This window comes from Populus nigra, chromosome 7 (genome assembly GCF_951802175.1).
Source record: "Populus nigra chromosome 7, ddPopNigr1.1, whole genome shotgun sequence".
In the NCBI taxonomy this organism is placed as follows: domain Eukaryota; kingdom Viridiplantae; phylum Streptophyta; class Magnoliopsida; order Malpighiales; family Salicaceae; genus Populus; species Populus nigra.
Window position 1 is genome coordinate 13,483,304 of NC_084858.1, and position 16,193 is coordinate 13,499,496.

The window sequence follows — 16,193 nt, forward strand, 5'->3', positions numbered from 1 at the left end:
ACGGACCTTATATTTATATAGGATGAGGGGCAGGATGGAAGTGGAGGTCTTGAAATTAGCACGGGATTTGCAGATAATTACGGTCTCACCACTGCGAAAAACTTGTTGCTAATCTCGCCTGAATTTCCTCGAAGATTTCATTGCCGCTATTTACTTTTTTTGGTTTAATTACTGGATTACCCTCTTTGAGGCTTGCAAGATCAGCAACAAGTTTAGAAAGCACAAATGCAATTTTAAGAAGGTTATTTTATGATTAAATAAATATATTGTTTAAATTATATATATATATATATATATATATATATATATATAAAAGAGAATCGATTTTGTTTCTTGATTTTTCTTTCTTTAGATCGTGGGTTTGTGGTGGAATGCATCTTTGTTTTCTTGCCACGCAAGAAAAGGCACAAAGGTTTATCTATGAACAAGAAGATTCTTAACTTTTAAAATTATATTTTATTTTCAATGAATAGAAGGAGCCCCGCTCGTTTAGTCCAATTATTTTTTAATTAAAAATATATTAAAATAATATTTTTTATTTTTTAATATTAAAATAACCTAAGGAATTTTTTTTAAATGAAATTAAAATGTCCACTCCCTTCCCAAGGCAAGCATTAAGGGAGGTTTTAGTTTTTTTAGATCCTGTTTATTTTTGTATTTTAAAAATATTTTAAAAAAATTACAATTTTTTATTTTTTTATTTGTTTTAAATTAATAATTTTTTAGTATTTTTAAATTATTTTGATGTGTTGATATTAAAAATAATTTTATAAAAATAAAAAAATATTATTTTAATATGTTTTCAAATAAAAAATATTTTAAAAAATAATTAAAATAACCATCTCAAACGAGTTCTTAATATTAATCAAGAAAAGGTTCTCATCATTAATATTGTTGTACTTTTTTTTGGAAAAAAAATATTTTTGAATCATACATTCATTTTATTTGAAACGATTTTAATAATGTACATAAATCAAGATGGAAGCGTGGTGCTAAGGAGCAGATAATTTCTATGCAGGATCACATGGATGTGGCTAAATATAAGAAATTTGCAAATAAAATAAATAAAAAAAAAAAAAAAACAAGAAAACGAGTTGGTGAACCTTGAAATCAGCACCCACGAACAATCCAGAATGGAGGGTATAAACATAATTTTAACTTATTTTCTTGAAGAAGTTCCAGCTCGTAGGTCAATGAAAATTATTAGAATAATGTTTTTTCAAATACTTTTTAATAATTTTAATATAATAATAAAAAAAATAAAGAATATTTTAATTTATTTTCAGTTAAAAACCCCTTCGGATTTGTGGCCGAGGTGTTCGCGATTCGAGCGGTAAGAAACGCACAAAAGTTTCCACGTGGAGGTGGAATAGAAACCCTAGGAAGAGAGAGCCTCAAGAAAAAATGTGTGGCTGAGGGACTGCCTTGGTGATGATGATAAGATGCCCTTTTCTCGTGGGGCCGACACCGCGTGTCGCTCTACACACGCAGACCGACAGTCGTGTAGTGGCTGGCTCTCTTGTCTCTTCCTCTTCTGCCCTTTCCGTTTCATGGGCCCCACAGCATCTATGTGGACCCCACTTTCAAATTTGATGTGATCTCCCTTCGTCGAGGCCAAAATGGACCTTCCCCTTTCCTTATTCTAAATATAGAAGCTACAGTAAGCCAATACATCCATCCACTGGCTTTTCAGCGTCATGCATGTATCCGTGTGTGTGTTTGTGTGTTTTTTTTTTTTTTTTTCTAGATGAGAAGAGATCATACAGAGAGTTTGTTTCTTGAAAAGCAATTTTTTAAAAAAAAAATTAAATTTATTTTTATTTATTTGTTATTAGAAAAATTAATCCATAAAAAATAATTTCCGATCAATGAAAAATACTTTATAATCAAAGAAAAATTTAACTTAATTTTTTAAAAAATATTTTCTTTTATTTTTTAATGAGATGACATTGGGTATTTTAGGATTTAAACGAGTAAGATTAAACTCAAAAAAGTGAATGGAGGATGACACATCACCCGCTTGAGCAGATGACGCATTATCCTCTAGTTGATTTTCTAACTATCTTTAATGACCGAAAAAGTAGGGGTCTAAGTTTTTGGATTTGAAAACCTTAATTTTCAATTTGTTTTCATATAAAAACACCTAAAACAAAAATCTTAGTAAGCTCAACAAACTCATTTGAAACCCCTAAAACATTAATAATCCCACAAAAACTTTTAAAAACTAAAATCTAACAAAAAAAAACTTCAAAGATCATGATTTATTGATTTACTTTTTTACAACATGTTTAAGGTGAAACATCACCGCCATTGAACTCCTCTTTTCAAAGATCATGAACGATGTGTTTTTTATTTGATAGAAGATGACACATTATCGGCCTGTGCAAATGACTCATCATTCTCTAATTAATTTTCTAACCGCCTTCAATGATTGGAGAGTAAAGGTCCGGGGTTTGAGTTTTTGGATTTGAAAACCTCAATTTTCATCTTGTTTTTATATAACAACATCTAAAAATACATCCTAGTAACATCAACAAATCCATTTGAAACCCCTAAAAAAATTAAAAATGGTACAACAACTCTAAGAAACTAAAATCTAACCGAATAAAAAAAAAAACCTTCTGCAGGTCATGATTTACTTTTTACAACATGTTTAAGGTGAAAAATCACTGCCATTGAACTTCTCTTTAAAAAATGACCTTATTGACATCACGATCAAGTTTTTTGGTGTCTAAAATGTGATTAACCGAACACTTTATATCTTCTCTCTCTTTTTTCTTGCAACTATCTCTCTATCCTAAATAAGAACTGAAAGATAAAATAAATAAAGTACAGGATTGAAATGCCAAATCCTCAAGAATAAGAATCAAAATTTTAAAATTTTAAAATTTCATAGACTAAACTATATTTTTCCATGCCTAATGAATAGTTAAAAAAAAGGCTTAACATTTTGTTTTAGTGATTAAACTTTTATAAATTGATAAAACTAAATTCTACTATGCAAAATCAAGTATATCGAAATGTTTTTTTTCCAACACCATGAAAACCTCTAATATAACACGAAACAAAATAAATTATTAGGTTTAAATTCCTTTTAACACAATGAGAGAATGAAATTAAAAAAAAGAGAGCATTCAATAATAATAATTTTTTCAAGGATACAAAAATAGTTATGATATTCTCAAACCAACTTTTCTACATCAATATGAAAATCTTTATATGATTTTGTTTCTTATATACATTATGTGTATAATTTGTTTTTAATCTTTGAATTAACTTATGCACATCAAAATCAAATTCAATTTTCGTTCAATTTAAAATAGCCAATTCTCTTATTTCCCAATATTTTAAAGATGGTTGGCAGCACCATATGGTCCATATTACGCTTGGAAATACCATGGAAATGGAGGGTATACCAACATTTCTGCCGAATTGCATGAATATACTGTGAAGACAGGGTGGCTTCATTGGAGCTCAGAGCCCTATGCTCTTGAATGTTAGGTGGGAAGTTCAGCAGTACTAAGCACTAAATGCAGCAAATGCATTGAACTTACCCATAGAGTGATTCTTGGTCACTGGGCTCCCATGAATGCAACAATGCATATCTGCAGGTCAGGTGCAGACGAGAGATACATTTAACTCTTTTCGGGCGGTTTATTTTTATATTTTAAAAAACAAATTAAAATTTTTTTATTTTAAATTAATAATTTTTAAATAAATAGCAATTCAACTCGATGGGAAAAGGGAAGACAAAACTCTCTGGCAGTAGCATCTTAAAAGTTGAAACCCTTCCATATTCGAGAACAATTTGAGGAGATGACACATAACAATCTAAAATAAATTATTTTAATACAATTTAAAATTAAAAAATATTTTAAAAAAACACACGAAACATAAGCTATCATACTTTTTATATTTTTAAAAATAAAAGAGGTCTGATTTAATTTATGAGCCGTTTAGATGAGCTACTTTTTACCAACTTTGATTTAATGGACCTTTGATTTATTTTGAATTTTTTTTCAATTTGATTAACTTTCATTATTATTTTTTATTTTGATTTCAAAAATAAAACCCGAAACCAAACCAATATTTATTTTAAAAAGCTTTCTAACCATAATTATCAAAAGATTTGAAAAACTATCGAGTTCAATTAATTCTACATCGATTTTCAAGCAATTTTAGTTGGTTTACTTGGATTTTTCTATCATGATTTCAGCTATCATGAACTCATGTCAAATTTTATTTAATTTATGCAACAAAAGTAACGTGAAGCAGCAAGTTTTTTTTATAATAGTTTTTTATTTAAAAATATATTAAAATAATTTTTTTTTAATTTTTGGCATTAACCAATCAAAATTATTAAAAAACAATACAAAAATATTGATACCTTTTTAAACAAAAAACACTTAAAAAAAAAAAAAGGACCCCCAAACACCGTTGGAAGTCTAGCAAACAAATTATCTGGGGTTAACAAGGTGGAAGGCATATCCAGGGAATTAGACACGCACCAGAATTAATTATTGGATTATTATACAGAAATTATACGTAATCATTGCTGAAAAGGCACAAATCTAGTCATCATCATCTTTATCACTATCATAATTAATAGACTGCAATTAAAAAGAGAATCCCATCCTAGTAGGAGATGACCAGAGGTGACCACTTGTGTCACCCTAAAGTTCCATGGACATTTCAACTTCACCAAGCAGCTATGAACAATCAAAGCCGTGACAGAAGTCCACACTTGATGCACATATTTTCAAACTATAAGATAGTTCAAGACAAAAGAATAAAAGAATCAAAATGTATGAATAACTAAAGGTTTTTCTCCCACGAAAGAAGAGAAAAACCTTCATTGCACCTGCTTTTGATCCCCCTTAATTTCTATAGACAGACTTGGCTTTCCATCCTTCTTGTTATACTCCTGTTTCAGTTCTTCCAATCGCCTGGACACCTGATAAAAAATCCACACCTTCTTCATGAATAATGAGTAAAATTTGGCTTCAAAAACTAAGCCAGTTCATGTGCGGGAAAGTTTATACAGATTACAGTGCTAGGAGTGGGTGTCCAATCGCCCTATATTTCATGTTCCAAACACTCATTCTTGGGGTTATATTTCATACCTTCAGTATTCTCATCAAGAGTACAAAACATAAGATACACAGAAAAAGTAGTTTCATATCCACTAAAACAGACTTGATGATATTAGTAATTATTTGGCAGCTTAAAGAGAGGGATTGCTACTGAAAGACAGCAAACTTTTATTAAATATTACCATACAAATACTATCTGTTTAGTGACTTGAAAGATTGAAATCCAAAGATCATCAAATGGAAACAACACTAGTTTAGTTAGTGTGATGAGATGTTTGAACGTAAAGTTCAAATAAAACTCAATATTTTGCGCAACACACACACGCGCTACCCATACAAAGAGAGAGAAAACCTTGATGGAGTACGCCATAGGTAATAATGTATCTGGATCCATTGCATCCTCGGGGAAATTACGCAAAGCATGTATAAGTTTTTCAAAGGGCAATTTGACCTGATAACAAAAAGAAAACCAATTATAAGATAAGTTGTGCGGCTATTTCTTTCAGAGTAGAGAAAAGATCTTGAAATACTCACCAAGTCATCATGGCGATATTTTAACAGAGCCAGACCCACTTTGAAAACAATTTTAACACCCTGGCAAAGAAGATATCACATAGACATATAACATCCAGACCACATGTAATGATCCTTCCAAGGAAAACGATATAACAATATTATTAACTGACCTCGTACAGGAAGACATCCCAAATTCGAAGAGCCAAGTGGAATGGAAAAGAGTATGAGAAAACAGTTATAAACCACTGGCTTGCATACATGCTAGGATTTATCATTTCTTGGGTAAAATGCTCTCCTAGTTTTGGCATATGCTCCTTCATCAAGCGGTCAAACAGACACAAATATTGTTGAACAAGAGGCAGACCCACCTGCACACAAGTATAAAATACAAGTCTCACAGGATGAAAGTGTAATTTTAAAAGCCCAAGGATAGTAGATGGAATGCAGTTCCCTCGGACTCCAGTTCAAATCAGTAAAAGGCAGGTTACAGTTGGTTCACACGCTCAAATTTTACCAAGAAGAGGGAAAATAACGGTTGATGGAGTGGTTTCACATGGTAATAAAGCTTGGCAGTTTGATGACCATTAAGTTCGTCTCTCTCTATCTCTAAGTACGAGGCAGTTCATTTATATGAAGCATGTGGTGAACCTACTGTAGTTAAAAAAACTTGAATTTTCAAAGAACAATCTACTCGAAGCAACCACAAAAATCTGCAAAGGATGCCACCATAACTAGATAGAAAAGGATTCCCTCCTTTTGGTATCACATGAAATAATAATAAAAAAAAAGGTTTGATTAACCATGATAGATGCCATTAGAACAAGTGGATTCATAATTTTGGTAACTACAGCAAACCTGTGATATCTTTTTTTTTTTTTTTTCACATGACAATGAGTATGAGGTGAAAGTTAAGACTCCATTGTGGTGGGCCTTTTCCTGAGTTTGAGGAATTAGTAAGCCACCCCCTCTAGGTTACAGGTATTTGAAATTGTGATGTAGATTAGTGTGCAGCTCGCAATTTTGGCTTAACAAAATATCAAGCAGCAGCTTCCAGCTCCTTATCAAGACATTCCAGAGTGCAAGTGCCTGTGTGAGTGTGTGTGTGTGTGTGTGAGAGAGAGAGAGAGAGAGAGAGGAAATTCTAGCCTGACATCATAAGCAGAGGTCACAATTCTTTTTTCTTCTTTTTTCTTTTTTTGGTGCTAACAAAGGATGTGATCTATGAGCTGCTATTAAGTGAAAAGTCGTAAGTGATAAACACCATTATATGCTATATGCATTGTCAAGGAAGTGAATGGATAATTACACTTCCTTTTGGCACTCTGCCCAAAACACCAAGTCACCTCAACAAGTCCCACATGAAAGCTTGTTGAGATGTACAAATGCAAATTCCATTGCGTCAAGTGCGCTGACTTAATAGTGATCCATATCTTTGATTGTAGGGATATAAAATCTTACAGCCAATCCTCTAAGCTAACTACAATTATACAAATATTAACAAGAAGCTCTTCATATAAATGAATTACCTGATACAATCCTTCCATTGGAGCATGGACTGCTCCTTTCAGCAATGCAACCAACAACCAAAATGCATCCTCTTCACTCATATAAAGGAGTAGCAAACCAGCTAAAAACCCCATACCCTGCATTTTTAACAATTGCAATTTCATTTCTTCATTCAGTATATTAAGTAAATTTAAGAGCCAAAGGATACACAAGTCTCAGACCTGAACATATCCAACATCTCTATCATACACAGAGTAAGCCTTCAAAACATTGTAGAGAGACCTTTGACCTGGGCCATGTCTCTGCTGGAAGAAAACATGTGAAGGGAAGGTCCGAGAAATATCACGAATTATATCCAGCTCTGATGCTGATGTTTCGTATATAACTAGTTGCTGCAATAAACATACAGTTTCAACATTACGACACAAACTAATCTGAGTGTGGCTGTGTGCCCCTGAAAGCACAGAGGGAAGAGAGCATGAAATGAAACATTAAAATGAAAAGCTCAAATAATGATAAGAAACCAACTGTTCATTAATTTAATCTCTCAACAGATAATTCCCAGCCACCTATCTTCAAAACAGATAATTTACTGACCCACTTCAACAACTTGAGAATCGAATCTAGAAAGGATCACTACAGAATTAAACAAACCAAACAACTCAATAAAGTACAAAAGCACATGCTGGGCTTTTAAGTGCATGGGAGGCCAAAGATTGCATAAGTAATCAATTATTGTAAAATCTAAAGCAGGATGCAGTGTCATAAGAACTCACTTATGCTATTAAGCAAATGAAGCTTAAGGACAACATAACTAAAAATAACAGAACTTGCATTCTCTAAGAATAAATCCGAGGTCAATGCTTCTAGTAGAATCTCTTCGCAAGTGAATTATGATAACAGATTACTCTTGTGTTTTTCTCATATGAAAGCACATCTACACACATCAGGAGAGTGTGCCTTATTTGGTACGTTACCTGCAAAAAGTCATTAGTGTCTACCCAACTAAGGACTGTCCTAAACAGAAGTTTTATCTAACAAAGCAATTATCCTTCCAAAATTGGTTTGATGTGGGTTCAGACAATAGACAAGGGCTATTAGAAAGGATTAGCAAAAAAACTTTTTGAAACTCTCTCATCCACCATGAGGGAAAACTAAAATTGTCAAAAACAGGAATAAAAGAAAGAAAATCCTTTTTCTAGCTGTTACTAAGATTCCTGAAAAAGAATAAAAGAAAGAAAATCATCTGTCTACCTGTTATTAAGATTCCTGGAAAAAAACAGGTCGGTCCCAGACTCGCAATAAATGCTACCTCAAACACACCCCCCAAAAAAATTCCCAAAAGCACAAATGATTGGATGCCAGTATGGGCTACAGAAAAGTAATATCCCTTCTCCAAATCTTACAAGAAGAATATGAAAAGTCTTACTTTGACTCAATTAACTTCTATGCGAGAGTTGTAGGACCCTAGTCAGAGTCTAAGGTTTCATACATATATATAACAAAGCAACTCCCTAGATAATGTTCATAGTTACTGTTCCCACAGCTCCCATGTCATCCCCTTTTGCTTTCAGTTTCAACTCCAGAACAAATTGCAATTTTCCCCTGAAATCTAAATGACAAGGCTGTCGTGCATCACTACAAGACAATACCATTTGAATGTTAAATGTCTTTACAAATGTATGTGAGAATTACTATACTAACTAAACATGCAACCTAGTACATGTCCAATGTAAACTTTATTTTTCATTTTATTACTTAAAACTTCAAAATTAACAATTATGGCAAAAGACAAAATTGCCAAACAAGTTTTCCCAGACAATCACTTCCAAGATACACTACATAGATGCCTCAGGGAAGGAGAAAATAGAGATATAAATATCATGTAAATGGCAAATATAGGCAATTTTAAGGTCTTTCGTATGGGCAAAAGCCTGTGGTGCTTAAATGCCCCTAATGACTGTTCTTGAACTTTAAGAAAATTGGGTTCAAAATTTTAATTTAGGACTATGTAGAGCATTCAGTAGGCAATGGAGATAATATCTATCTCAGGTGGGACTCTTGGCATACTTGAGGACCCTTTGTCAAAAAATATGGTCAGAGGATCATTTTTGAATCTGGATTGCCATCTGCAGAAAAGCTTTCACGAGTGATGAATGGAAATTGCCTACTGCTGGGTCGATGCCAAGGAAGCTATTCAACATGCTATTTATGGCTCTCTCTTCCTTTCTCCTTTGCAAAGGGATAGTGTTACATGGAAATTCCCTACTAATAGGCAATTCACTGCTAAGAGTGCTTGGGATGTGATTGGGAAAAAAAAAAAGCAGAGTGGAATGGTTTAAGTTGATTGGGGGCCCTCTCCATATACCAAGGCACAGCTTTATTTGCTGGCTAACAATTCTGGACAGATTAACTACAAAGAAGAGGCAGATCAAAATGGGCAGGGTCGTGGATCCAGTTTGTGTGTAATGCAAGGCTGATGATGAACACAATAATCACCTCTTCTTCACTTATGTGTTCTCTAAAAGAGTCTGGAAGAAAATCCTCCAAATTTGTGGGAATAATAGGGAGGTTTCTGATTAGAACTCTGAGTTCTGGTGGGCAAAAATCTTTTCGCACAGAAAGTCTTTTCAATCTATTGTTATGAGGCTTCCTTGATGTTCCTTTATCTATTGTATTTGGAAGGAAACAAACCCAAGGATTCATAATTCTGTACCAGCAGATGTAGAAAGCAGAATCAAGAACATTGTTCAAACATTCCATCTAAGGCCTCAGGATACTAAGATTTTGCAGGAAGCAATTAGTAATCCAAACTTTTCAAGATTTTGTTTCTGCAATTTTGTAAAGATTAATTGTCTTTCATAGTTTTTGGTGTAAATAATTATTGTAAATAGAAACATTTCCTGTTTTTGGTTGGTTTTTGAACTATGAAATCCATTCATTCATCAAAAAGAATTTTAAGGTCTTTCTGGCACCCAAGCACAGTTCAGAAATTCACACATCCAAATCATCAGATGTGTATATCAGGCCATCACAAACTAAGCCCTGGAATTTTAAGCACTGCCACCACTAAAGGCTTTTTGTAGCATACCTGATATACCATCCACTCAGAAAGGGCCAAAGTTGATTTTAATCCTCTGAATCAAATTTATTGAATAATAGTTGAAAATACTAAGAAAACCAATGCATGATTTCATCCATCAACATGGACTTTGATTTAAATTTTAATCATCTGGTTTTAAATTTTGTTATCTGATAGCTTTAAATCTTGTGCCTTTTACACCATGTGTTGCAGTGAATATGTCCATGTGCAAAATGTTCAGAAAAAGGAAGAAGTGAGGGAGTCCAGTAATATCTGAAGAACTAAACATGAATAATTTTGCAAGCTCAAGGGTAATTCAAGCAAAACCCATTAAATGTTACAAATAATATCTCATTAGTAGAATTGTAAGAAAAAAGATTTCAGGTTATTTATCTCAGTCAAGACAAGTGAAGGAGTACCTCATAAACCCCAGGGTTCATCAGTAAAAGGTCTCGACTTCCAGAAATCAACTGCCAAACAAGACCCCTTAAACAGTCAGGGATTCCTTTCCTTATGCGCCTCTTAACAACATGAGGTTTTCTTCGAACATAATGCTTCCAATCACTCCCTCCAACCCCAATCATCTTCCTCCATTTTCTTACCCTTCTTTCCTCCCTGAAAAAAATTTATGTCCACAATCAATAATCAACATTACTATCTATTAGTATGCAAGGAAGATCCATCAATAAGCCTTTGGCATTAACTCATTTGGAATATTGGAAGTGATTCACTGAAGAAAAACAACCTGTCAAACTCATAAGTTTACCTTCCCTTGGCTAAACCATCAGGAGGATTATTAATCTCTTGCTTTAGAAAACCAAATCTATCCATCTTTCTTGGCGAAGGAAGTGGCCCTGGTTCATAGTCATCTATTATTTTCTTCTCCATGCTACTATTTCAAAGAAACTTTAGTATGCCACAAGGCGGAAGACCTAAGTCTCACTGACATGGCAATCCACTAACCAATCTCAGATCACCTGCACAACCAAAACTGAAACAGCTGAAAAATCATACAACTAATACTATTAGTTATTACACATCGAACACATAAACACAAATTAAAATAAAAAGACTCAAATCTCACTAGTAACTAGAGTGTTATGAAAATAAAACGAGTATCAAAATCAGCCAAACCATGGAAAGCATGTTAGCAACCATTCTGGTAGTTAAAAACCAAAACAAGTATAACAATTATAAGAGTTAAATATCAAGTATAAATGTATACAAGAATGTTTCATAACTGATGAAGATGCCTAATTAGTAGCAAACATCCAAGCACATTGACGGGAACTTATAAAATTCAATAAATAGAAAGACAGCAGCAGCGTAGCTGTTTAGAACTGATAAGAACAATAACAAACATAAACCAAAGCAAAGCAAAGCAAACCACCTTGAGAGAAGCACAATAGATAACAGCTACAAGTATGGACAACCAGGTAAGTCAAATGCAAAAAAACAAATAACTAGAAGCTTATCAATGCTAATAATGAACATGTCCAGTTCATAGTACTAGACACCACACCATAATAAAATAATATCTGCTAAACAACAAACAATGGAACTTTCTCTAAGCCTACATGAATTCAAACACAATTTTCTACCAACCAAAGAAAATCAGCCATAGGATCCTAAATCCCCGTAACAGTGAACGTTTCTAAAAAAGAACCCGCAAACAAGAAAAAGAAAGCACTGATCATGAAAACATGAATCAACAAGGCTGAAAATTAAAACCCAGAAACCTTTTCCATAGATATCAAATGGATTAATCTCAAAAACGTGAGTTTATCACTACATTTAGAAAGCACAAAGAAAACAAACCTGGGTTTTTAAGGATTTTCGAGCCTGGTAAAGATTAACGTTTCTTCTTCTTCTTCTAGTCAATCTATATATAATCTGTATAATTGAGAGAGGGAAAAGCTGTATCCTTGATAGAAATGGTAGGTTTTGCAAGTCAATTGAGGCTTAATGCGTGTGTTGTTTCTATAGAAATTCCATCAACAGTGGAACCGAAGATGGCAGACAAAATTATCATTATTCTAATAAAAGCTAAATGATACGACGGAAAAATCAAAAGATATTTTATTATGAATTATAGTAATAATTTTATTTTTTATTTTTAGCGAGATGGTTTTTTGATTTATTTTCTTTCTCAGCAAATATGTAGCGCTCATATCATTAAAAAAAGATGTATGGTGCTTCACGACTGTCTTTATCTATATGGTGTGACGTGTATGAATAAATAATAGTTAGATTGTTATGGGTAATAAATTATTTATGTTTTTTTTTACAATTAAAATATATAATTGTTTTTTTATTAGTTATTTATCAAATTAGATATATTTGTCATATTCAAAGATCTTGAATTTAACATGACTATTAGACTCAAGGCGCTTGAGTCTGGTATAGGTATCAATCTCAAACACTTAGGCCTAACAACTGTGTCAGACCCAAGTTGTTTGAGTTAAAAGATTTAAAATTTTTCAACAACAAAAACAAACACTGTCTCATTCAAGCATGGTTTTTCATTCATATACAGTAGAACTTAATTGTAAATTTTTTTTTGTTTGTATAACTTATTTTATAAATTTATTATATTCGAAGAGGAAATAATAAAAAAAATGTTGAGTTCTAAGTAATTTATTTCAAATCTTCAAAAATAAACTTCTCTTCTTTGTACATGCATTGTGGATGAAAAATATTAAATTTATGTTTTTATCCAAGTGTTAGATAATTTTTTAAAGGGTTTATGCTTTTTTAAATTTGAGATGTTGCATAATCTAATTGTCAAAATTTGTTACAATGAGAGTTTATTTTATATTATAACTATTAGTATATATGAAAATTTGAAATATATGATCATAAGAGAAAATTTTTGAACTTTTAAATTAATACATTATGTTGTAGGAAAAGAAAATATTGTATATGTAAAAGATTTATTGTCCTTTTGACTATCTTAATTTGTGCAGTTTTGTAGCTTATTTCTTCACTAAAATTAGAGATTAATAATAAAAAAAAGTAAATTTTAGAGATGTGTGTAGTTAATGTCCCGAAATAGAAAAAAAATATAGAAAAGATAAAAATATATTTGGTTAAAAAGATAAAAATATATAATTCTTGTATTTTCAAAAAAAAAAGATAAATAGGTGTAAAAGAACAAGTCAAAGAGAAAGAACATGCTATAACAACCACCAAATCTGCAGGAACTTAGCTATCCAATATTCAAAGTTTGAAATCAAACAAGATTGTATCTGCTGTTTAAATTTCAAACTATCAGATATACATGCACATATGTAACACAACAGTTAGCATTATCATTTATTTAAACCCTCTGTACATGCACACAAAATAAAACGAAATATACAAGACAATATCCAAGTATTTCCTCTCTGAGTTCTGTAATTTTATATGGTATCAGAGCCCCTAAAAGACAAACGTCTTCTCTTCTCTAAATTCTAAATGGTATTTTCATCATCCTCAAACTCAACTACTCCTGCAACTGTCCCAACCCTCTCCAATCTCCCATTCACTACGACTGTTAAACTACACTCCTCCAACTATCCTGTGTGGAAAGCTCAAGCTTTTTCATACTTTCGTGGTTATGATCTTTATGGCTATCTTGATGGCACGATCTCTATTCTACCAAAAGAAATCGACTTCTATGACTCCACCACAGGTATCCTTCAAAAAATTCCTAATCCTCTCTATCACCAGTGGCTTCGTCAGGATTCCTTAATCCTAGCCAACATCAACTCCTCCCTAACTGAAGATGTACTCACTCAAGTCATGTCCTACACCACCTCATGTGAGTATGGCTTGCACTTGAGTGCAATTTCTCCTCCCTTTCTCATGCTAAAGTAATCCAAATTCGAACTCAGTTAGCAAATGCTAGGAAAGGCACCATGACAGCTAATGAATTTTTCCTCTCTGTCAGGTGAATGGCTGATGAGCTTGCCAATGCTGGACAACCTCTCATAATGATGATATCATCATTTATATTCTTGTTGGACTTGGCCAGGAGTATGATTCCCTAACCTCCACCATTTCCTCATGACTTGATCCTGTCAGTTTGGAGGAACTCTTTTCTCTGCTTCTCATATGTGAATCACGGATCAATCATAATAATCGACCACTTCCTGCTTCTGCAAACGGTCACCACCCAACCCCAGCAATTCCATCGCCAACCTGACACCTTTCAACACTCAAATTGTTATCAAGGTAACTATCGTGGTCGAGGACATAGAGGACGTTCTCACTTTAATGATTCCAACAACTCATCATCCCTTATATGTCAGGTATGCTTTAAACCAAGTCACAGTGCTCGCAAATGCTATCATTGCTTTGATTTATCTTATCAGGCTCCACTCAATTCCAAGAACCAACCACAAGCTCTACTTGCTACACACTATCTGCAACCAGATAAAGAATGGCATCCCGACATAGGAGCCACTCATCATCTCACCAATGACGTGAACAATATTCATATTTCTCATGCAAGCCATGACACACAAGATCATGTTCAGGTGGCTAATGGTGCATGTCTGAAAATTATACGCAGTGGCACTTCTACATTATCTTCTCCATCTAAATCATTTATTCTTAATCAAATTATGCTTGTTCCTGATATTCAAAAAAATTTGTTATTTGTTCACCGTTTTTGTCTAGACAATAACGTTTTTTTTTAGTTTCATGCCTCTTTCTTCATTGTGAAGGACTATTTGGGGAATATCCTACATCGCGGCCCCCTCAATAATGGATTATACAACTTCTCAGCTTCCTTAGCTCATTTTAAGCCGCAAGCTTTCTCCAGTGTTCGTGTGTCTTCCCAAATCTGGCATCGTCATCTTGGACATACTTCATTTCCTGTTATCAATAAGGCTATTTCTTTACCAATTCCAAATAAAACTCGCCCCATCTGTTCCAATTGTCAGCTGGCCAAGAGCCATGCTAAAAATGCATGTTGCTGTTTCGTAACCTTTAGAATTAATATATTCGGATGTTTGGGGTCCAGCTTCTAAATTATCCACTTCTGGTGCACGCTATTATATAAATTTTTTAAATGATGCTACTAAATTTTTATGGCTTTTTCCATTAAAACTCAAATCTGACGCATATCAAACCTTTCTTAGCTTCCAAACTGCTGTCGAACTCCAGTTTAGCAGCAAAATTAAAGCTTTTCAAAGTGATTGGGGGGGAAATACCGTAGCTTAAATAGATATCTACATAATCAAGGCATCAACCATCGCATAACTTGTCCCTATACCCATCAACAAGTTGGTGCCATTGAAAGGCGTCATAGGCAAATTGTTGAAGTTGGACTAGCCCTGCTTGCTCACTCTAATTTGCCTCAAATGTTCTGGGAAGATGCGTTTTTAACTACAGCCTTTATTATAAATAGACTTCCAATCCCCATCTTAAATCATAAATCTCTATATGAAATGGTTCATCATCAAAAACCTGATTATAATTTTTTACACACCTTTGCATGTGCATGTTGGCCCTATTTACGTCCATATAATCATCATAAACTTGATTTTCAATCCAAAAACTACATTTTTATTGGGTATAATATTGGTCATCGAGGTTACAAATGTCTAGACGTATCCACAGGCAGAATTTTTGTTTCCCGTCATGTTGTCTTTGATGAAAATCTCTTCCCATACACTGCACCAAAATCTCCTAGCCCTTCATCAACAACTACTTATGTTACTCTGCCATCCAATCTCAATTTATCTTCTACATGTTCCTCTTTTTCTACAGGTGCCACTCCTCAATCTACTACATCAAGCACTCTGCACGTGGCCTCTCCATCTGGTCCTCAATCTGATCATTGTGTTCATTTGATCTCTCCAGCAATAAATTTCAATGAGCTTAACATACTGATCATCCATCCCAAATTCCTTTATCCTCTACCTCTGCTCCACCCAATGAACAATTTGCACCCAATGACTACAAGAAGCAAAAACAACATCCATAAGCTGAAGTTACCATCTAATTCC

General features: G+C 33.4%; 1 protein-coding gene and 1 non-coding gene across 5 annotated transcripts; one reads left to right on the forward strand and one right to left on the reverse strand.

Moving 5' to 3' along the window:
• Nucleotides 1-4,572: 4,572 nt before the first annotated feature.
• LOC133698240 (uncharacterized) lies at nt 4,573-12,332 on the reverse strand. 4 transcript variants are annotated; one of them, XM_062121103.1, is made up of 9 exons: nt 12,016-12,332; nt 10,964-11,188; nt 10,617-10,812; nt 7,337-7,507; nt 7,136-7,252; nt 5,780-5,977; nt 5,628-5,687; nt 5,446-5,544; nt 4,573-4,954 (listed from the first exon to the last, which is right to left on the reverse strand). In XM_062121103.1, exons 2-9 carry the CDS (start codon nt 11,083-11,085, stop codon nt 4,853-4,855), a joined length of 1,065 nt encoding a protein of 354 aa, XP_061977087.1. In that variant the 5' UTR covers nt 11,086-11,188; nt 12,016-12,332; the 3' UTR covers nt 4,573-4,852. The 4 variants fall into 4 exon arrangements, with proteins under 4 accessions (XP_061977087.1, XP_061977088.1, XP_061977086.1 ...); XM_062121104.1 differs by having other exon boundaries at nt 10,964-11,197; XM_062121102.1 differs by having other exon boundaries at nt 10,964-11,174; nt 12,016-12,331.
• Nucleotides 12,333-14,161: 1,829 nt separating this feature from the next.
• On the forward strand, nt 14,162-14,299 carry LOC133700267 (small nucleolar RNA Z247). Its single transcript, XR_009843368.1, has one exon. It is a non-coding gene; the product is annotated as a small nucleolar RNA Z247 (small nucleolar RNA).
• Nucleotides 14,300-16,193: the final 1,894 nt, after the last annotated feature.